This window comes from Vicugna pacos, chromosome 20 (assembly GCF_048564905.1).
Source record: "Vicugna pacos chromosome 20, VicPac4, whole genome shotgun sequence".
Taxonomy (NCBI): Eukaryota; Metazoa; Chordata; class Mammalia; order Artiodactyla; family Camelidae; genus Vicugna; species Vicugna pacos.
Window position 1 is genome coordinate 36694895 of NC_133006.1, and position 24180 is coordinate 36719074.

The 24180-nt window shown below is 40.2% G+C and overlaps 1 protein-coding gene across 3 annotated transcripts in view; it reads left to right on the forward strand.

The window, feature by feature from the left end:
- The first annotated feature begins 7974 nt into the window (after nt 1-7974).
- Nucleotides 7975-24180, forward strand: part of ADTRP (androgen dependent TFPI regulating protein) — a 56413-nt gene continuing 40207 nt past the window's right edge. Inside the window, exons 1-4 of one of the 3 annotated variants that reach the window (XM_031688108.2) lie at nt 7975-8099; nt 8822-9052; nt 18319-18453; nt 19997-20098. In XM_031688108.2, coding sequence (XP_031543968.1) covers nt 8900-9052; nt 18319-18453; nt 19997-20098 — 390 coding nt within the window. In that variant the 5' untranslated portion in view covers nt 7975-8099; nt 8822-8899. Of the gene's footprint in view, nt 8100-8805; nt 9053-18318; nt 18454-19996; nt 20099-24180 lie in introns of those variants that run through there. The other 2 variants (XM_072945678.1, XM_031688107.2) reach the window with 2 other exon arrangements.

Consider the following 24180-nt stretch of genomic DNA (forward strand, 5'->3'; position numbering starts at 1 on the left):
GGAATGAAAGGGAAATAAAGACATTCTCAGATGAAGGAAAACTTAAAGAATTTTGTTACTAGCAGACTTGCCCTTAAAAAAATGGCTAAAGGAGATACAGTCAGCCCTCTATATCTATGGGCTCCACATCTGCAGATTCAACTGCAAATCAAAAGTATTTGAAAAAAAATTCCAGAAAGTTCCAAAAACCAAAACTTGAATTTGCCACACAGCAATTATTTACATAACATTTACATTGTATTTACAACTATTTACAGGCATATCTCATTTTATTGCACTTTGCTTCATTGCACTTTGCACAGACTGCATTTTTTACAAATTGAAGATTTATGGCAACCCTGCATCAAGCAAGTCTGTCAGTGCCATTTTCCCAAGAGCACTTGCTCACTTTGTGTATCTCTGTCACATCTTGATAATTCTCATAATATTTCTCATTATTGTTATATTTGTTTGGTGATCTGTGATCAGTAATTTTTGAGTTTCTACTGCAATTCACTGAAGGCTCCAATGATGGTTAGTATTTTTAGCAATAAAGTATTTTTTATTTATGGTATGTACATTCTTTCAGAAATAATGCTATTGCACACTAAATAAACTATAGTATAGTATAAACATAACTTTTACATGCACTGGGAAAACAAAAAAAAACCCAGCATGTGATTCACTTTATTATGATATTTCCTTTATTGTGGTGGTCTGAAACTGAACATGCAATATGTTCAAAGTGTGCCTGTACATAGCATTTATATTGTATTAGGTGTTATGAGTAATCCAGAGAAGATTTAAAGTCTACAAAATGATGTACATAGTTTATATGCAAATACTACACCATTTGATATAAGAAATTTGAGTATCCTTGGATTTTGGTATCTGTAGGAGCCTTGGAACCAATGCCCCAAAGATCCTAAGGGATGATTATAATTCAAACTGAAAGACAATGATAACAGATTGAAACTTGAAGCATTGGAAGGGATAAAAGGATAATGTAAAGAGCAGAAGTATGGTACATACAATAGACTAACTCTTCTCATGAGTTTTATAAATCATATTTAATGAGTAGAACAAAAATTGTAACATCATCTGATTCTCAAGATTATGATATTTAAAAGTAGGAAAAGTAAAAGACTAAAATGGAAGTAAGGAGTCCACACCTCAACTGAAGTGGTAAATTGTTAATGTCAGTAGGCTTAATAAGTCACATGTATATTGTCATACCCAGAGCAATCACTAAGAAAACTATACAAAGAGATACACTCAAAAATACTATAACTAAACCAAAGTGGAATCCCAAGAAGTGTTCAATTAACATACAGTAGACAAGAAAAGAGGAACAGAAGTACAAAAAAAAAAAACCAGAAGAAACAAAGAGAAAACAAATAATTAAATGAAATATTTAAGTCCTAATATATTAAACAACTACCATAAGTGTAAATATCTAAATACAACAATTAAAAGGCAGAGACTGGGACAGTGGCTTAATAAAACCTCACAAGTCATCTAAGCTCTTTATAAGAAACTCACCTTAATTTCAACAAAATATGTAGACTGACTGTAAAAGATTAAAAAAAATATGTACCATGTAAACATTAATTTAAAAAAATAAGGAATAATAATATCAATATTAGATAAGGTAGACTCTATCTGAGCAAAGAAACTTACTAGAGACAAAGAGAAATGCTACATAATGTGTTAAGAGGATTAATCACCAGGAAGACACAATAATCCTAAATATATATGTACCAAATAACAGAGTCTCAAATATGTAAATTAAAAACTGATAGAGCTGAAAGGAGAGACAGTCTAATCCATAATTATTGTTAGGGACTTCAATGCTGCTCTTTCAGCAGATTATAATTATTAGAAAATCAGAAAATCAGAGTATAGTTTACGAATATAGATGACTCATAAATGGTACTATACAGACTGCTAAAACAAGATAACCCTCTGGTCTTCTTGCAGTGAATTTCCCAGGAAAACAGGCATTCATATGAGAGTTTCAAAAGATTGAAAATGGAATGTGCTGATTGAATCTGTACTGAAGACATTTTTTAACCTTGTTGATCAATTCAACATATAAAATCTATCTGAAATATCTGAGTTATGACAAAATTTATGCATTTCTGATTAACACAGCATTTGCAAAATGTGAAATCTGATGTAGAATCTAAAAAAGGCATTCTTAGGTAGACAGTTTCTCTTTAATAACTTCATCAGATCTTACACAATCAAATATTCACAAACTAATTCAAGCAAGAGATATTCATCTGAAAATTCTGGAACTTGGGTATAAAACAATGCAATTCAAGAAACAGTGAAAGCTCACTGGCTTGCCTGTTAAGAGACTTGTTTTCTGGTCATTGCTCTCCTGCAAACATCTGTGTGATTTGGGGCAAGTCCTTTAACCTCTATGTGCTTTAATTTTTCTCATTTGAAAGATGAAGAGGTTGAATTAACTGGCCTGAAAGGGTTCTTTCCTGCTTTAAACTTTTAAAACAATGTGAGTCAGTTTCATGCTTGTAAACAGGAAAAGTTCTTTGGCCTCCCAACTGAAAATGCACCATCAAAACTACCAACAGAGAACTCTGCTCCTCTGAGTGAGTACGAGAAGATCAACACAGAACATCGCATTCCACTGTGAAAGCAGAGCTATAGATCCAAGAAAAGGCAGATCTGAATCAGGTTTCCCAATGCAACAAGCAAAGTGATGGGCCAGGAAAGTTCTCATTGATTAAATTAAAAAAAAAAAGATTTGAATGCCTTTCCGAGTTGGCTTGGTTTGGTGGCTGTTCTCACCAAACAGACTTCAGATCAGAACCTTTAATAAATGTTCTAGTTTTTCAAAAGCAGGGCAGCCACAGTGACCTCTGAGAAAAACAAGTGCTCTTAGATGTTGTATAAACAGTCCAATGAGTGAAACACTTCATTCTGTATGTACAACAATGGACAAGGGCTCCTAGGGATGCAAAGTCCACTGGAAGGAAGTCTCCCTGATTCTTGGCTTCAACTGGGAATCACACACATTTAATTATTTCCAGAATCACCTACCTTTTATTGGGGAGAGAGCCTTCAGAAGACAGTGGGGATGATATTGACTTAGAAGCAGCAGGGCTTCTAGAGAAATATATACAGCACTGGGTGATGAGAGTGGTAACCCGGTGTCAGGAAACCCAAGGGTTAGAGAACCCCCACCCCAGGTAGATATTAGGAATACAATACCAGAACTGATCTATGCAAACAAATCTTTATTAGCATCTGGAATAGTGCTGAGGGTCCAGAGGTGTATCAGATAGATCCTGGAGGAGCTCACAGTCTGACTGGCTCCATCAGTTAGAGTTCCAGCAGGAAAAGGTAGCCCCACTCAGTTGGGAATTTAATAATGGGACAATTTACCAAAGGGAGGGTAAAGCTAAGGGAGTCTACAAGGGCTGTAAATGGTACATATCAGCTCTAAAGGGAATGAGCCATCTCAAAATAGTTCTATTTAGATTAAGATGGTAAGTGGAGTACTGATAAATCCCACCAACATGTCTTGTATTGAAGTTTAAAATGAATAGGACTTACTGGTTAGTTTGTTTAGCACCATTAGCTGGAGGAGGCCTCTACTTAGTTCCAGAATGAAACAATCCTCCCTCAACCTTGTTCCAGAATGAAACAATCCTCCCTCAACCTTTTCACTATACCCTCAAGAATTCTGAGCTCCACCATCCTCAATTCTTTCTCACCACTGTGCTACCTGCAGCCATCACTGTGGAGGCTTCCACTACGGTTGGCTTCAGGATATGTGTGGGAGTGGCTGTTTATCTCTGTGGGCTTGGGACTTCCTTCTAGGCTCTACAGAGGCCAGTCCTCATCAATTACTCCTTTAGTCCAGAAGATGTCCTGGCTTTAGGACGTGAGACAAATGCCACTCCAGATTTCCCAAGCCCTATTTCACACTTAAGGGAGCTAACACTCCAATGAGGCTGGTGTCTGACCAGCTCAAGGTCATGGAATAGACTCAAGCCCAGGTTTGAGCCCCTGCTCTTTGTACCTCATCATTCTGTGACTGGCCTAGGAATGGGTTACAGTCTCTATCAGGTAAAATTGTTACCTGTGCTGGTGGCCATGACAACTTTACTCAGTGAGATTACATTAATTCTTACATTCTCCTACATGACATCTAGCGTCTCCCATGATTTACTCATTGCATTCATTTTTAACCCCATCTTCTGCATATTTAGAATGACAGAATAATTTGCAGGATAATTTAGGCTCCATTAGTACGTTATGCATACCTCTATTATAGTACTTATCATGTCGTGCCATAATTTTTTGTTTACATATCTGTCTCTGTCACTTGACTATGAATTCCTATAGGAATTAACCTATGTCTTACTCATCTTAGAATTCTTTCTCCTCCCCAGAACCCAGCAGCTGAACATTTTGAACATAGTAGGTTTTTAATGAATAAGCTGGCTTTATAGCAAGGCTCAGTAGTCAAGTGCACCCAATTTGCACATACTCATTTATGCAACAGATATTTATTAAGTTCTCACTGTGTGCCTAGCACTATGCTAACCTCTAGGAATTCAAACACACCACCTGTGAACCCAGGGAGATAATGGCACACAAAAAATTAATTCCTAGTTGTTGTAGACTGTTTCTCCAAAATTCATGAATTGAAACCTTAACCCCCAAAGTGATAGTATTAAGAGGTGGGAACTTATGAAGGTGATTAGGTCATGAGACTGGAGCACTCATGATGGGATTAGGGCCTTTACAGAAGAGGCCCCAGAGAGATCTTTGGCCCTTTCTCACATGTGAGGACAACGCAAGAAGATGACTGCCTATGAAGGAGGCTCTCTCCAGAAAGAATCTACTGGCAGGATAATCTGCAGGATAATTTAGGCTCCATTAGTGTGTTTGTTGTTTATGAGTTACTCAGTATGTAGTATTTTTGTTACAGAACCCTTAATGGACTAAGGCACTTATCATCATGTAATTTGCAGAGATGCATGGGGTGTTAACGAAGACTAGAAGGGACTGTTTAATATAGCCTTGTTAGGGAGAGATTCAGGGAAGGGTTCCTAGAGAAGGAAACTGCTGAGGTGCATTTCAGAATATGGTTATGAGATAACCAGTCAAAGACATGTTGAGAGGAGGCCACCAGGGAGAAGAAACAGTAGGAGTAAAGGCACTAGGACGTGACATAGCCAGGTATGGTTAGAAAACTACCAATCTGATGTTATAGGAGGAACATCAAGTAGGAGACAAGAGTGAGACTGGAAAGAGTACCAAAGCTAGATGGGAGTGGGCTGTTTGTCAAAAGTTATGGAACTTGGATGTTACTCTGTAAGTGACATTGATGCAGTAAAGGGACTTAAACTGGGGAGAGATGTGGTAATACTGGTATTTTGGGTAGAATCACTCCCCGACCTGGTGAAGAACAGAGTTACAGAGTTGGAGGATAAGACTAGAATTAGGAAAACCAATCAGAAGACAGTTACTATAGTACTGGAAAGAGATGGAGAAGATGTGACCTAGGGAAGTTGTGGAAGGGATGGAAAGAAGAGGACTGACTTGAGTTTGATTTGGGAGATGAACTTGGCAGGATTTGGTGGTTAGTTGGATTTGGAGAGTAAAGGAGAGAGAGGAAACAAGGAAGATTCCCAGGTGGAAGATGGGGCCATCCTCACAGACAGAGAACAGAGATGAATAGTCAGGTTTGGGGCAAGTTAGTGAGTTCATTTTAGACATCCTGAGTTTAAGGTGCATCTAACTAATTCAGGAAATGTCAAACAAGTAGTCAAAAATATGTCTGAAGCTTGATGAGGACAGGGAGAGGGCTGGGACAAGAAATACGAAAATTGTGATCATAAACTAGAAAGCAGTGGTAGAAACCATGTCACCAAAATCACTACGGTGAGTATGTAGTGTGCGATGGACAAAAGGCTGGACCAGTTCCCTGGGAAATACCAGCACATGAGGAGCTGGCCAAGGAAGAGAACCTCACAAAAGAGACTGAGAAGGACAGTCAGAGCATGCTGGGAGTGTGGGGATTACCAGCCTTGCTCACACATGGCTTCCTCAGGGCCTGATCTCCCGACCACCCCAGGTCTGGTACTGGAACCCAATAAGTCCCTTGTGTTTGTCCTTCACAGAAGCTATGGTACATGTAAATTAATACCTGATAGTGTTATTATTTAATGTCTGCCCACCCGCACCCCTCGCTAGAATAATAAACTCTATGAGAGCAGGAATTAGATCTCTCTTAATACCTAGGAAATCCTAGAGACTAGCAAGTGATTGGCAATTAGTAGTTGACTGATAGATACTTGTGAAATTAAAGAATGGTATTTCAAACTCTGAGAAGGTAGAGATTTTCAAAGAATGTCACTTTTAATAATCAAGTTATCTGGATACTGTTCAATGCCAAATGTAAAATGTGCTTGTTTTATATTTGTACTATTTCCCATGTAGCAAAATTAAATTTTTGTCAGTCTTTTCTTTAAGGTAATGAACATTTTTCTCCCATTTCTCCTGGAGATAACAGGAGGTCTCCAAATACTTGGGAGAATGGAGAAAGGTGGGATAATGGTAGAGTTGTATTAGTTTGTAATATTGTGACACTGTCATTGTTCCCCAAAGCTACACCTGGTCTCAGAGTAGGAGACAGATGGCCAAAATGCCTCATGAAAATTTATCTGGTTTATCTGGTTATTCACCAGGGACAGAAATTATGATGTGAATATGGTCACAATTCAGAATTTCCTTTATGCAGTACTTCTGTGGAAAATTTTATAAGAAAATATATTGAATTAAGATATAACCTATTTTCTATTACAAATCCATATATATATGTAATATGTATACACATATATGTATGTATATAACATACATTATTACTTATTAAAGTGCTAACAATTGGATTCCAGTGTCAAACAACTCTCTTACAAACACATTTAAATAATTGTATCAATATTTATGAGAGGCTTCATCTATAGGTATTAAGACTAATGCTCCCCCCCAAAAAATCCAAGTGTCAAAAGGCCAATATCTAGTTTTAGACACATAGATTTCAGAGATATAGGTCTTTGTCTCTTTCTTTTCCCATTTTTCCTCAAATCCTTACCCATCTGAAGAACTATGCTTGAGACTTTGTATAAAGGGATTAAAACCCCCTAAATTCTTAATGATGTTTACCATGAAAACACCCTGAAAGACATAGCACAATAACTCATATGTGCACCAAGTTTCAAAACATATCTGATCCTTTCCTGAGAGTTTTCTGATGGGAGAGAGAAAGGAATAAAAGGGGCTCAGCAGAGTGGAGAAATACTGCAAAAGGAGCCTGAGGGTATGCAGGGCAAATGGTTCATTGTGGTCAGGCACACTGGTTAGAGTGCAGACTGCAGCTCTGCCTGCCTCTTACTAGTTTTTGAATGCATCTGTTTAGCAGCTTGGGCTTCAATCTCCTCATTTGAAAATGGGGTCATAATAGCACTTACTTCATAGTGATGTTTAGAGTATTAAATGAGTCAATACGTGCAAAGCAGTCAGAACAATGCTTGCCGTATAGTAAGTACTGTAACAGTATTAGCTTCTATTGTTATTTACCATTTTAACTTAGGCCATGGAGTTGTGTACAGGGTTTTATGTCTCCCATTTCCCAGATCACCCTCTCGTTTGGGAATGGTTACAATTCAGACTCCATATTACTGGCTCAGGCTTCATCTACCCCCATTTATAATTCCTGATGTTTGGGATCCAATGACTCTGAGGAAATAGGTTTGTTTTTGTTTTATAACCCATGTATAGCCTGCAGTTCTTTCTCCCAGTACTTATAAGCCCTGGTTAAAAATCACTGAACAACTGCTGACTTATGTAACTGCATCAGGAGCATTTTCCTCAGGGATTTGCTCAGAACCCTCTGAGTCAGTTACCCAGGGAAACGAGCTGGTGATGTCACAAGGTATCACATTTCCAGCTCTCTCAGGTCCCTTCTGTAGAGTGTGAGGCAGAGCCTCAGTTCTGAAAGCTTTACCCAGCCTAAGCAAATTCTTGCCTTCTCCAAGGCAATGTAGAGACCCTCATTCTCTCCTAGCAATGTCTAAACCCAGGTATGTTGGGGAAGTGACCACACATCTTTTTCTGATTCTCTTGACCACAGATCTCTGGCTTTGCTTCTCTCCTTCCAGGGAATAGAGATGCCTATGCAAGTGGAGTGTCCAGGACAGCTCTCCATAACTCTTGGTTCTCTAGGATATAGATAAAAAAATTGAAAAAAGAAAAAAAAACCCCAAAAAACCTAAACCCTGGGGCTGCTCCCTGGAGGATCAAGGGTTGTTTCAGGTTTTAGAAGGCCCTGGAGGCCAAAGGAATAAGTTACAACACGCTTTTTCCTTCTGTTTACTTCCCTCCATGAGCTAAACATGTCCACAAACTCTCCCTTCTGGTTTGTCAACCTGCTTTTCACTCTCTCAGGATACATTATGGCAACTTCTTTGTTCCGCCCAAATGAAAAGAAAATATGGCCATGATGATATTTCACTAGAGTTTACTGGTGTTTAATGATAAGGTCATTTAGTCTTGTCTCCAACCCAGTCAAACAGTGCAAAGTACATTTCTTGCATTGCTCCCTGCCCTTTTCAAAGCCTATCATACTGATATTTATGCAAATCTGTGGATTACCTACTATTATCTAAATGAAGGCATCTGATAATCAGCAACAATCCTGTCTCCCAAGTTTATGAGGAAAGGAGCCTATGAGAGAAGCAAAATTCAGTCATGTTGAAACTCTCAGTCCCAGAAGGGCGTGTTTTACAGCTCTCTTCTGCCTTAGGACTTCAGCTGTGACCTGCAGAGGTATGCCAGAGAGAAGCTACTTGAGACATTTACAGTTCCCTGGTCAGAGCTAGCCATGACGCGGACTTCTACGTGCATATACCACTTTCTCGTTTTTAGCTGGTATGTCTTCCTCAATTTTCATATCTCACAACAAGCAGGGGATCCGCGGAAATCCAAACTCTTTATAAATGGTGGACAATGGAAGTACTTGACATTCCTGAATCTGGTAAGTTCATATGGCTGTATTGGGAAGCAATCTATTTGTCTATAATATCAGTGCCTCTACACATAGCAGCTTTTGATTTTATTAAATACAAAATTTCTTGTCTTTCTTCTTTGTCTGTGAGCTTTGGCTTTCTCTTTTATTTCACAACTTACTCTGAAGAACCCAATTCAGGAGTTACTCATACCTACCTTTTGTACTGGCTAACTATTAAATGCTCTTTTGGAAAGAATCTTATCTTGAAGTTCTTCTCAAGTGAGCCCAAACTGGGGACTAAATTAATGGTTTCACCATGGGATTGACTACAAAGGCAGAAAGGATTTTGAACTTTGCTTGGGGAAGTCTGGGGGGGGAGCAGAGTGGTGTATGTTGCGTAGGAAGTGCAATTTCCAATGGAGGAATAATGCCATTTTACAGCACACACAGAGTGACAGATTTACCTAAGAAATGCAAATACATTTTTCCATGTTCAGATCCCACATCAATTTTTTGTGGGCTCAGGTTTCATCTTAAGGACAAATCACCCGACCAAATGGCAAGTACACATTTTCAACTATTTACAAACCAATCACATCACTTGATCCCTTCTTGTTTTCCTAGCCCAGCTGACCACAATCTGATGAATGAAGTCTTAAAGTGTGAATGAATGGGAGAAAAACAGATTTTTAAAAAATGTTTTGAGAATATTTTAAATTATTTTTAGAGTTAAAAGTTAAAAATGGTGCATCTTTGGGGATACTAATTAATGTTTGAGACTTTTTTAACTTAAATGTAAGGTATCATATAAACATCTGATTTCAGAAACTGGACAAAATATTCCAATCCTATAGAATCATAATGCTAGGCAGAGGTAATGCCTAGGATTATGATTTATTTATTATAAGAAAAAAATGACGCTCTGAAATGCTAAGGAGAGGAAATTCAGAAAGTTCAAATCAAAGAGGCCTGGAGGTTCTGCTTCCTCCTCTCTGGTACTTTGCTGGTCTTTGATTTTGGCCTGAAAGATCTGAGCCCTGAACCTAGCTCTACTGTGCTTGAAAAATATCAAGATGACTGCTTGTTTAAATCATAGAATTTAATGAAAACAAAAACTAAAAATAGAAAAGAGTACCAAAAAAATTTTGTAGAATTAGAATAATACTGTAAAAATCTCAGCTTTATGTACCTATTAGCTTCATGTTAAGAAGAGTCAACTTAAAGTCAGCAGTGTCTGTAGCCAGGATTGATGGTCTAATCAAACCCAGATTCTAGTATGGATGTCCCACCTCACTCACACTAAGCATGGGTAAGACAGATTCATCACCTACCCCAACAAACCAGCTCCCTGACTTCTTAATTCTAGCTCAGTTACAGTCTCAGAGACACTCATCTGTCAAAGACATTGTTATTTTCTAGTGATAATCCCCTTTTTGTTCCCTGATTAATCAGCCACCAAATCCTATGTTTTTCCTTTTGCTAGGTTCATCCCTTTTCCCCCAATCCTACTGCCCCCTCTTTGCAGGCTCTTATTAATTTGTACCTAGATGATCAGATCATCTCTTCATTGTCCTCTCATTATCAATCCATCCAACTACCACTCAGATTTCAAATTAATCTTCCCAAAGCACTGTTTTCGGTTTTTTGTTTTAAACATCATGAGCCTGCTTGAGAAGTGTGATCTGCTACTCAAGAAACTGCAGTGGCTCCCTTCTACCTTATGAGACCAATTCCAAACTTTTGATTTAAGAGCTTACCTGCCTACCTAGACTTCTGGCACTCCTCTCCCCAGGAAGGCTGCTCTATTCTCCAGGAAGGCTTGTGTCTTCTCCAGTGTTGATCCCTAGGCTTTTTCTGTCACTGCTCTATGCATATTCACACTTTCCTTGAACGAAGGGCCTACGTGCTTCTCCAGTTTTCTGCTTTCATAGACCACTTGAAATCACATATTCTTAAAAATCTCTGATGACCAACTCTAGCCCAAATTGGTTTTTCCTTTCTCTGAGGTTTTATAGCATCTCTCAGTCACTGTTTATGTGTAGTATTGTCTTATTTCTACTCACACATGAATCTTAACATTGTAACCAAATTGTAAATGGCTCCAAAACAGGAGTTTTTGTCTCCTGGGTCCTTGCCAACCCTAACATTCTACAATTTTTACATTGTATTTGATACAGTGGCTGACAAATATTACCCTCATAATAAAAACTGAGTGACCTGGTATGTTGACTGGACTTGACCTCAGATTTTTCTGCATTCCTGAGCAGTATAGTCTCTTCTGCCATCTTCTGGCCCCTGAAATGGGCAGAGAGGGCTTACCTGGGGCTGTTTCCTTTCTGCTCTCTGTTAGGTGCCATTTTGAAAGTGTGACTTAATGCAACATTTTCCAATTAGTGAATTTGGGTTGAATGTGTTTTAGAGAATCAATTTAAGGACAGACTTCAAATATGTTACTTTATGTGAAATATTGGGCCTTAAAATTTCTAACTCTTGAGGTCTTCTGGGCTGACTAATGGTTGTGTTTCTTAATGATTAATTCGTGTAATTAATTATTAACTAGTTAATGGTTGCATTTATAAAATCATAGAGATTTCAAAACTTGCTGTAACACTCAACTTTATGTAAGCTTATTGAAATCAGAATCCCATCCTGATTTCCAGGAAATTTACACCCCTCTTCTTTTAACAGCTTTAATTTCTAGTTGGCTGAATATCAGTTACAGCCCCTAAAAACAAAATCCACCTCAATGCAAGTCAGCATTCTAAATGTGCCCATTTCCTCCTGAAGCTACTCCAGGAGATTCAAAGGATTGATGCTTGGGGGTGGGATGAGCTGGTGTGATGGGGTGCCACTGAGAACTGGTCATGGTGACCAAGTCCTGCGTAGTGCCTAAGGAGAATAAAGGAAGGAGAGGGGAGATGTGAGTTTCTGCCTAATGAGGGAGTAAACTGACCCCAGGGAAGAAGCAGCTAGTTCTCTGTTAGAAGGGGAAGACAATGTAACCTAGCAGTTATAAGCATGAGCTCTAGGATCATCAGCTCTCTGGGATGGTACCTCAGCTCCACCTGTACTGACACTGAGCCAGGTATTTCTTTTATCTTCTATTTCCAAATCTGTCAAGTGGAAATAAAAACAGTGCATAACCACAGAGTGACCATAAGGGATTAATGACCTGACATGAGGGAAGCATTCAGAATGGTGTAAGCAGTGGACGATGGGAAGAGAAGATGGGAGGGTGCTGGTGAGCTTCTAGTCATCTCATCTTTGAGTAGAGCAGAGGCAGTGCAGAAGGGAAGGTGATTTTTGGGGACATCAGCTTCTCACTGGTTACTCCATGGTTACTGGGTCATGGATCCAGGCAAGGATCACCCACCTGTTTCATTGCTTAAGTATCTCCCTCTGCAGGCTTCATGCTCCAACTTCCCAGCTAGAGGAGGATTGCTATGCAGCCATTGTTTTCCCTGTATAATAGCTGCCCAGGTGGATGCCCTCAGGCACTGGGGAAGTCCCAGAGGCAGAGTCTGCAGGCTCAGGCAGAGGGCAGTGAATCCTCTGAATGAGGCAGCTCCCAGGAGACAAGGCAGTGCTGTGGACACCCTCAGGGTGCTCGTGTTGGTTCAGACTCCCAGTGCCTGTGTCTTCCACAAATGTTGTGTTCCCTCTTCTCTAACCACTCCACTTCTGTCCAGGGACAGTCCCTGACCCTGGGGAATGCAAGTTACAGGGAGGAGATGGAGGGAGTTTTCAGCTGCAATTTAAACTGGCCTGCAGAATTCATACAGTTTGCAGGGTTTTTCTCTTTTTAAAAATAAATTTCCTTCTGAAACATGGTTAGAGGTGGTGCTTCATAACTGGGATCTCCAGGGGAGATTCTAGGTGGGCCCCTCCCTGTTTCCCTCACCCCACTTCACCAACATAGGCACAACCTTTCCTTTCCCTCTTTACAAAGGTGCCCAAGCCTCAGGCAGCTCTGACCTCATTTTCCTCAAGTTCTCAGGATGACAACAGCAACCTCATTACATAGGTCCTCAGGGATGGCAAGCAGGGCCAGGGGTAGAGAGATCCTTGAGGATGTTCCATTGTCCAAACTCCAAGGTAGCCCATGAACGTGAGAAGGCAGGGATCCATTTACAGTATTCAACACCCACTTCAGTATTTGGGGCTACCCTTTCATTTCTGTCATTGGGTTAATATATTACTTTGTGGAACTCTTCAGCTCAGCAGAGTCAGAAATACACTTAACTGTCTATTCCACAAAAATGCTTAAGACCACTGTTTTTAGCTCTCAGATAGCTGAAAGAATGAGGGCTGACTGAAAAGAAGAGTCACTACCAGCACCTAAAATAAAATAGCTGTAATTTATTGAGCAACCATGATATAGCATTTTGGTAGGTTCTTTGCACACAGTATAGAGATAAGTGATTGAAGACCTAGCTTCTGAAGCCAGACTGCCTGGGTGCCACTTACCTACTGTGTGATCTTGAGTGAGTTACCTAACTTCTCTGTGCCTCAGTTTCCCCATATGTAGTGGGTACCGTCGTGTGGCACACAGATGCCCTCATCTCCCCAGCACGGAGTTACTCATTCCCTAGTTCCTGGAGAAGGAGTGTTGGCCACTGATGACCCACAGTTGAGCTCTTGTCCCAGAATTGTCCTCAGCAGAAGGTAGCTACCCAGACCAAGGCTTAGAGCCCTCCCTGGGGTTGCTACATCCAATGACTGGCTGATCTTGGGTACAAAGGCCAGGCTCCAGGACAATTCTGAAGGGGCAGCTCAGCTCCAGAGCTCCTTTGGGGATTAGCTAATCTCATGCAACTATACTGCCTTTCTGGATTTCCTGCTGCTCAGTCCTTCTCTCTGCCTCCCTCCCTTCTTCCCACACATGTTCTGAGAGCATTTCTCAATGAACACTCTGCAGGCAGATCTCAGAATCTCAGATTCTGTTTCCCAAGGAACTTGACCTACATAATGTAAAATAGTAAATGTACAGAAAATGTTCCTCCTCCACCTCTTTCTTCTTCCTAATAAAGACATATTAACATAGAGCCTGCTCTGGCCTGTACTGTGTCTAATTTCTTGCACCTAATGGGCATTCTGTGAATGCTGGCTGCATAAATAAACGATCAGAACATGATTCTAACTGGTAAGAGCCACTTTCTAGAAAACCCCACCCCACATGTAAGACAATCTACCCCATGGCCATTCTACTGCTACTTTGAAGCCTGCTGTCATCAGCTACACAACACTGGCCAAGCATTCTTACAAATCTTCCTCCCAGCCCATCCCTCAATGTTCTTACTTTCTTCTCTTTTTTTCTTCATCATTCCAGCTTGTTCTTCATATCATTTCTTCACCTATGTTCTTTATTTCATTCTTTTACCTCTTTCATAAGCTAAGTGCACATGAATGATGGCTGAAATAGTATATGACATATAATACAGAATTATTTGGCAAGTCTTCCTCTACCTGCACCAAATACCACCACCCTTACCACCACAGTCCCCTTGTACAGAATACTCATCACAATTAGTCCCCGTGTGCTGTTTTATTCTGGATTAGTCTCCATGGCAAGTATTGCATCATTTCAAAGACAAGACCTGAGAAAGTCCCAGCCTGTCTGAGTCAGGCACGAAGAGCTGAGCTGAGCGCTGGATGACTTGACTCATCCAGCAAGAGTTGTAATATCTTGCTCAGGAAACTTGTGGAATCTCCCTCTCTGGAATTATTTTTTTAAATGAAGAAATTCTCATTTCCTGGGATAGTTTAAGAGGGTTGTAGCTTAAAGCAAGGAAAATAAACTTGACAACTTAGAAAGGTTAAGCTTCTGTGATTTCAAGATTTTTGTGAGGACAGAAATGTAAAAACTAAATATTCTTTAGCTGTGGTTTCTTAAATTGCACTAATTATAAAAAAATTTAAATTCAGCTCTCCCAGGTGGTGAGTTTGTCAGCTAGTAACAAAAATGGAAGACAGCTAACAAACTTAGTTCAGCAGTATTTCAGAAGAAGGCATAAAAGAACAAACAGAATGAGGGAAGAACTGGTAGAAAAGACAAATCAGAGAACAACTCTGAAGTAACCCTTGCCCAGAAGATACCATTAGCTCTTCTTTTTTGAGCAGCCAAAATAGTTGAGAAATGTGAACACCTGTAATTTTATGGTAAGAGTCATAGAAGATGACCAGTTGTTACTGTCTTATTTTAATGTTGCTGTGTCAGTTTGCTGGGGCTGCCATGCCACAGACTGGGCGGCTTAAACAACAGAATTAATTTCCTCACAGTTCTAGAGGCCAGAAGTCCAAGATCAAGATGCTAGCAGGACTGGTTTCTACGAGCCTCTCTCCTTGGCTTGTAGACACTACCTTCTCCTTGTGTCTGTGTGGGTCTGTGTTCCAATCTCCTCTTATAAGGACACCAGTCCTATAGGATTAGGGCCCACCCTACTGTCCTCATTTTAACTTAATCACCTCTTAAAGATCCTATCCCCAGATACGACCACTTCCTGAAGTACTGAGGGTTGTAACTTCAACACATGAACTTTGGGGGGGATATAATTCAGTCCATAACAGCTGCCATCTTCCCCCTTGGCTGTTCTTTCTGTGCATGTCTTATAAACACTCCAGTGTATTGTCCTTAGAGAATGAGCTGACCACTGTCCAGTTTGATGAGCTGATCCAAATCTGTAGTTAAGACCCTCCAGGAAGCCTCCCCATTGAGTGAGTCAACGCTGGCTCCCTCTCCTTGCTCCCCAGATCTGCTGTGGTTTCCATGGGCCCCAGTTCTTGCCTATTTATTTTCTTGGCAACACCCTAGCCCCTCCTTCCTGAGCTCCAATGGGGGTGGGGGCTCCATAAATATTCCTTGTTGATACAGATGATGGTATATCAGTGTGGATTAAGATCAATGGAGACAAGGCTGCTTCATTCACACAGCTGGCATCTTTCCAATGTGGCATATGCCTGTGAAATAGTGTGTGAGCTGAGGGTGGAGGGGGAGATGTGATTGGCAAGTCTGTGGTGTGGAGCAAATTTTTATCGGTGAAAGAGAAGCCACGGAGGCTCTGAGTAATGTGTTCTTCACTCCAGTCCAATTTCCACATTCTGCGACTGGGAAAGGCAAGAGAAAGTCAGGACAAGCTTGACTCATGTTGATGCTAGGAAGCTCTCATGAAGGAAAGTGGTCACATGGACTTCACATGCTGGGTGGAGGCAGCCTCTTCTCAAGGACGGAAAACCCGGCAGATCCTCAGTGCTCAGTGCGTGATTAATTGCTGTGTTGATAGGACAGTGCAGGCCTCCTCATCCTAGGCCCAGGCCTCTTGCCTGTCCTTCCTAACTACAGCTACTGCCTGTGGTGGCCTCAGGGGTGAGGTGAGAGCTTCTGGGGGAGAAGGGAGGAGGCAACTTCTTCTACCATCCATGCACAGAGACTGCACTCCAAATTCTACAGCCCTTAGGGGCTGAGTGGCAAAAGTAAATGACAAGTATTGGGGTGGCAGCCTCTTTATGCGTTGAAAGCTGTTGCCTCCTCCCTGGGATACCTCTTTCTGGATTAAAGCCTCCTCCTCCCTCAGGGGCCATGGGGTTCTTGAACACTTCTAGTTTTCCACCATCTGATCATTCTTTGCTATATTGCTTATTGCTGCCTGCTTAGCCCCTCTATCCCCTAGATGAGGGTATTTTCCCAGCATTTGCTTCTCATTTCTCTCCTCTCTGTCCTCTCTTCATTAATCTCATCCCACCACGGGGTTCACTCCCTGGATCCGCACGCCCCACCTCCTAGGTCTGCATTTCCAAATGGAAGTTCCTCTAGACAAGTGGTTCTCAACCTTGGCTGCCCTGATTAGAATCACCTGAGAGAATTTTTAAAACTCCTGATGTCTAGGCTACACCTCCAGACCCATTAAATTAGAATCAAGGAGTCTGAGAATCAGGCATCAGTATTTTTTAAAATAATATTAAATTCTCCCACTTGGAGATAATGGTCTCTCTTCTGACCTGTGCTTTATCTTTATTCTTAGAAACTTTGTTTTGTTTTGTTCTGTTTTGAAGTCTGGCTCAAGAAGCAGCCTCTGGGTTTCAAATCCTGGCTTTGACATTTATCAAACATGAGACTGAAGGCAAGTCTGTTCATCTCTCTGTGCCCTAGTTTACTCACCTGTAAAATGGGAAATGGAGAGGCAATAATAGGATTTATCTCATAAAATTATTATAAGAAATTAAAAGCTTAGATCTTGTTAATGCCTGGCACATAACAAATAGAATTGAGTAGTCATTAAGATTTTTAAGTAATAAATTTATGTCTAATCCGGTGGTTCTAGAATTTTAGCATATATCAGGCTCACCTGGAGACTTTGTTACAAAATAAGTTCCTGGGCCCAATTCCTGGAGATTCTGATTCCATAGTCTGGGGCGGGGCACTTTGAACACGCTTTGGGGTGCTGCTGGTGCTGCTGGTCTGAGGACCCAGCTGGGAGTACTGCTGGCCTAATCCATCTCTGAGTTCTCTCCTACCCGTCCTTTCAGCCCTAGGAGACGCAGGAGGCTGGCTCTGCTAGAGCTTTGCTAGGGTTCAGAGCTCAGAGCTGGTTCCCCAACAGCCAACTTCACTAGTCATTAGTCCAGCCCCCCAGGTTCCAGAACTTGCCTGACTCATACTCTCAGAGCAGAGTCCAGGCTGTTACTTTTGTACCAATCCAGAGCTTTCAAGAAACAGGACAGATTCTGATGCAATAACTCAAAATCAACCTTAACTCTGTATTGTTATGACTCTTGGCACAGAATGACAAGATGCCATTTTGTGCATCTCCTTCAGGAGAGCACAGAGCTCCTTCATGGTGCTCTTGATCCTGATTCTGGCTTCTCTAATGAGATTGCAACACTAAGCATTAAAAAAATTTTTCTTCCTAGGAAGAGGCCAGAATATATCCACCATTGTGTCTGGATCTTTGCTCTTGGGCTGTTTATTTGGTTTTTCCCACCTCTGGGCTGCCAAGGTATCTATCTCATTACATTCTCTTTTTAAGCTATTTTGTTTCCATTTTAGCTCTAGTACATTACACTAAATACTGTACACATTATTATCCCCTAAACAACTTTACTCAATCAGTTTTAGCAAGCAAGGTCAGGGACCAGTGAGCTGCAAGACCAGCCTTTGAATTGGCTCCCAACCAAAACAGCCAGCAGCCCCCTCCTTCTGAAATCAATATTGCTCCCAAGGGATAGCGCTTTACATCAGTGAAGAATGTATTAATTAAAACAAATGAAAATGCCCTCATTTGTTGTAATGAATTTAGCTCTTGCAGGCCATTTTCTATGGGGTCGCCTGCCTGGAAGATGTGCTGAAAATAACTACAGGAAAAAAAGACATTAAGCTCGTAACTGCCTTCAGAGACCTGCTTTTCACCACACTGGCTTTTCCAATGTCCACAGTAAGTGATAGAGATGTGCAAGTAATATACTACACAGAGCATATGGATGGACCCTTCTTCTGGGCTGTTTGGGAGCCCATTACTGTAATCAGGGCAATTGCATTTGCAAAACTGGACTGTCTGAGGACTGTTTCACATTGCCCAGTGTCTTCTGGAAATAAGGCACATTACCGACAAGATTTATCATTATCTTTTGTATTTTTGTGAATATTTGATATAAGATCTTCATTGATGTCTAACAGGGAAGACTGAAGACCCTTCTTAATCAAAATACAACTGCGATAACCTTGGTTCCATCAGGGTGATGGGAATGGAGGGTGCCGAGGAGGGAGATGACTAATTTCCCCTTATATACAGCTTGTTTCACTTGCTGCAATAAACATTTGTTACTTCTACAAGTGGAAATCATAGAAAAAAATGTATGAGAATCTTTAAAGTTGGCACATGGAAAAAACAGCTAAGGAGAGGAAGATAGTCTACCTGAAATATCTGGTGTGGGACTCACAGTAGGTTCCTGATTCATTTCGTTGAATGAATGGACATTGGAAAGAAGCAAGACATATGCAAGGGACAGTAGGCTTGTTGCTGATACTGTCCACATTTCTATGACATTGTTCAGTTCATGTTTTCATTCATTAGTTAGAATGGCAACAAACAGATCAGGCACGCCAGCTGCCCAGCGGGGCTTATAATGAGAAATGACTACCTCTTTATACCTGCCATTGTTCTGTTTCCTACAGTACTGAGACATCAAACTTAAATCCAAGATGAAACTCTCCAAACGCTAATGAGTACTCAGATAACAGAGTAAAGACTGGCATTCCAGTCTTACTTTTCAGGATGCCTCCTCCTCCGTGCCCATAAATCTTCTAAAGGCCAAGTTTTTCTAACAATGGAGTTTATTCATTTTTTTAAAGCTTAGAAATTGTGCCTTTGGAATTTAAGAAGATAAGAAGATCAAAAGATTAATAGTTATTTCTGTCTTGACTTTGACTTTGTAGCACAGAAGACAGACATTTTGAAAAGACAGCCAAGGGGTACAAGAGGATGGGAATCAACCCAAAATTCTGAGCAATAGAGATACAACTCACAGTTAAGTAGGCTGTGAATTATCCTGGACACCTTTCACTTCTCTCCCCTACCCTTCCTGCTTCCCCTTGCCATGCCTATTTAGAGAGTGGGTATGGAAAGTGTAAGACTCAAGCCACTCCATTTGGCTGCTCACAGCACTCCTGGGGAAAGCTTAGGGAAGAGAGAAGTCATTGGTTAAAATGAAATGACCTAATGGTCTACGAATCCTGTGTATCTATATTTTCTCTGCCTGCCCCGATGACAAATAAGTGATCCCTCTTTGGAATCCCCAGAGAGACTGGATATTGTGCTTTTACAATAGTTTTTTTCCTTCATTTTACATTTCTATAATGTATATATAAGATGTTCTTAAGGCTGTTATCTTTTTATTTTGCTATGTTTCCTTGATTATCTTAAAAACCACTGATTGAAAATAAACCTAATGATGCTATTTTTGTGTTCTATTTTCCAGTTTGTATTTCTGTCATTCTGGAGCCTCTTTCTCTATGATCGAGAACTCGTGTACCCTAAGGCCATGGATGATCTCTTTCCAGTATGGTTGAATCATGCACTGGTGAGTGAGAGAAAAATTTAGTTACTGTAGAAAGGTAATAGCCTCTATACTGAGAACTCCAAAGTGCCTTATTTATGTTTCCAAACTTCTCCTTAACCCCTCACATCCCATTCACTACCCTGTCTCCGTCCTGTCACTATTTATTTAAAGAGCACACTGAGAATACAAAATGAAGAAAAAGTGGTGCTGTAATTGGAATCACTGAGAACAGACCAGATGTCCAGGCAAGACTATCTGGCTGGTTGCTTATGAAGTCATTCAAAAGACATGAAACCATAAGGGCAGGCAACTTCTTGGAGGCTGCAGTCCTGAAAGAGAGGCAACTTCACCAAACAGCATGAAATTTTGATCTGGGAATGGAATCAAGCAAGCTTTAAAAATAATCCACCCTGGATATTAACTAGACTTTTTGTGGTAATCATTTCACAATATATACAAATACCAAATCATTACATTGTACACCTGAAACTCATACTCTATATGTCAATTAGATAAAAAAAAAACCCACCTAAATGTCCAAAGCGTATCTCATAGCTGAGAAGTAGCCTCTTAGCTAATGTTTGATCAGGACTATTTATCACAAATGGTTTACATATTCCTATGAATACGTTCCCATTTGGTTCCTTTATTCATGCATTTACTTTTGAGGGGCCAAAGAGTAAACAGAACCTGTTCTGAGATATTTGGATCGCTATACCTGAATACCACTAACAGTGGCTTGAACAAGCAGAGTTGGAGCAAGGTTGTCTAGGTCTTGGATAAAGGAGGGCGTCTGAGTTACTGGCACTACATTCAAAGTACTTGCTCAGCTTCTCAATATTTACCAATGTATTTCCACATTAGTCAGGACTTCAGAAGTAGGCCTGAGAGTCTGTGAAGCAAATGACATTTAAAAACCAGGGGGAAATCACAAGGGAGCAGCAAATCAAGGCTCCTCAGGTTTACAGACTTTCTTCTACTCCCAACTTTTTCATTGTCTTAAAACACACAATTACCAATATGGAAAAGCAGCTCAGTCCACTAATTTTGCTCCACCACATAACCTCCCCCCAGAAAAACATACTTTCATTTTAAATATGTGTTCAGTGAGGTACTGATTATTAACTAAGGTATATAAGTTCTGATCTAGAGTTCAGAACAAAAATTATATATTAAATACGTCCCTTTCTCAGAGAACCCTCCTACTACCTTTTTGTCAGATCACCTCATCAGTTTCCCAATTTCCAATTAACATTAATCTGAGACCCATACATAGGGAATTTTCTGACCTTTTTATGGCACTTTACACTGTATTAAGCATGTTCCTCAAATATGAGCCAATTTAATTCACACAACCTAACTTAGACAACAACTACAACCCTGATTTTTCCAAATTAAAAAGATAAAAGCTCAGAAAGGTTAAGTGGTTTGCCTGGAGCCACTGAGCTCATAAGTGGGACAGTTAGGATTTACATTCAAAGCTCTTCCTTGCCTTATACAAAGTACAGAATTTGTTGTTCGATCTGGTTTCATAATTAACCAGGCAATCAAAAGGATGTCATTTTACTTGATTAACACAGCAAAGTGAGAATTCTCACTTAAAAAAAAATCCAGACTCCCCATCTGTATGCTAATAAGCCAAAACTATACTTCAGAAAATGAAGTAATTTGGGACAACTGATCAAGCTAGATGTTGCTAAAATAAAAAGGCAGAGTACTGAAAGTGTCTTTTATTTGGAGCCAAACACATACAAGAAACACCTTTTCAAGGCTTTGTGAGTTCATCTAGTAGTTTTCCTACAGCTATTACAAACTTCCTATCTCTTTGGGGTTCCATTTTCCATGTGGAAGTAGTTTTCTTCCAAATAGTTATAATGGTAATGCCTAGCACTTGTGACCTTGCTGAACAGTGATATGAATTTTTGGTAATTTTGGAAGCAGACAGCTAGATAATGTACATCATAGCCATGAGCTAATAAGCAAGGCAGAAACTATACAACAGAGAACATAAAATATTTGTGTGCCTTTACAACCTAGGGGTTTCTTTTGACCCTATTCTTGTCTTTTGGTCAATCAAATAACCTGAATCTCTTAGAGACAAGGGGCCAGGGTCAAAGGAGGTGGGACAATGGTGAAAAAGAGATAAGAAGAGGAAGCAAAACCTGCCTTGGGTCAGACCCAGATTCTTCCATGATTCTGTTAATTTCATTGGAGAAATTCCCAACAGAACCATTTCTGGGGAAAATGTTGGCATCAGCAAAACCATCATTGGGTATTCCCAGTACGGTTATTCCCCAAACTTCCACGTTTGCTTTTGGTGTCTGCTGCAAATCCAGTGTCCTCATGACTGCATCACATCCCTCTCTCCCAAATTGTGTCCCTTAATCTGGACATTTTCTTTTCTCGCTATTAAATACTCCTGGTCTATTACCTCAAGGAATGCTCTCTGTTAACATCTTAAATACTAGTATAAAAGTATATGGAAATGGTTGTTATTGGGTTAATTTACTAACACTTTCTACATTTTAACTGTGTCTTTCCATGACAACTCAAATGAGTAAATACTCGCAAACCAAAGTGGCAGCCAAAGTGATGATGGGCGGTCAGACAGGACACTTGGTACTAGATGTCGCCAAGGGGACCTGCTCTTAAAAGGAAACATTTCCTGTAATGTTCCTTTTTCTCTTTCACAATATAAGAATTCTTGCTGTATAAAGCCAGTGTCATGCTTTCCTGAAAGGTTCTTTCATGTCACAACAGTCCTTATGTTTTCCTATTCTAGTCTTAGCTTTGGACTACTCTCCCTATTCCCATTTGTAATGCTGCCCTGGGTTTTATGAGTAGTATGTCAAATTAAGAAACACCTCTCTCCCCTTTGACACAGTGTAGTTCTAAAACCTTCATGAGTCATCAAGTCTTTCAACTCCTCCTTGCCCAACCCTTCTAACCCATTAAAGACTTGCCACTGCAGTTTACACCATTCAAAGATCACTATCATCTCTAATGGACATTTTTCTATCCTTGCTTTGTATTCAAACCAAATAGTAACATCAGTGAAGTATTAGCATCGACCATAGACAGACTGACTAATTCAAAGTAGATTAATCTGACTGTTTCATTGCTAAGCAGTTCTCCAGTCTTCATGAACAAAGAAAAAGAACAGAAAGTATTCCTCCATGTTTTGCCAGGAAAACATTAACTCCTCAGGTATTATCTAAATGACTACTAAAGATAGAACCAGAGCAGACAGATTTAAATAGCAGGAAAAGGACTCAGTAACTGAGGAAAATATCAGATCCTAACCTGAAGGGAGCTGGAAATCTTATTTCTCCAGAAATCAACCTGAATTGTTCAGAATGCCCCAAAGGAGGGGTGCAATAGACATGAGAACCCCCTCTACATTTGAAAATAGTACATGATTATTGAGCATATGTATACAAGCACTTTATAAACTATAAAGGACTGCACAGATAGTTATTATCATGTAAGACACTCAATCCATGATCACAGAGTTTTAGAACTGAAAAGGCGTTGTTTATATTCATAGAAATTTTAAAACCATCTGCTCTTAAGAGACAAGTCTTACCTTGAATCTTTAAATTGGTGCAAATACTAAATACAGCTACTTAGTTATTTAATGTGTTGTCATTTATTCACTTGAAAAAATAATTATTAAGTACCTACTATGTGGGTAACACCAGGATCAATATTTGACAAGGGTTTTGACTTCTGGCACCCTTAAATCTGGTTGAACCTAGTATACACGTACAAAGTTGAAATAATCAAAACATTGGTTAATACTAACAAGACATTGGCATAGGTGGTCATGCAGCAGTATGTGATTACTGCCCAATGAACGACATAGAAGGAGGGCTGTATGTCCCTCGTGTCCTGGTCTGACTGTGACTGACATGTGGGTCACGACTGAACAGTCTGGAAGGCCTTTGAGCCCTCTATAAGAGCATGCTGGGGAGTCAGAGTATCAAGGGAGTGAAACTCTAAACCTTCCAATTTCTTCTTCATGCATAGCATGCAAGATGTTGTCCACCACTAAATTCAGGCCCAATCTCAGATTTTTCTCTCATACCTGTAAGCTTGCTGGG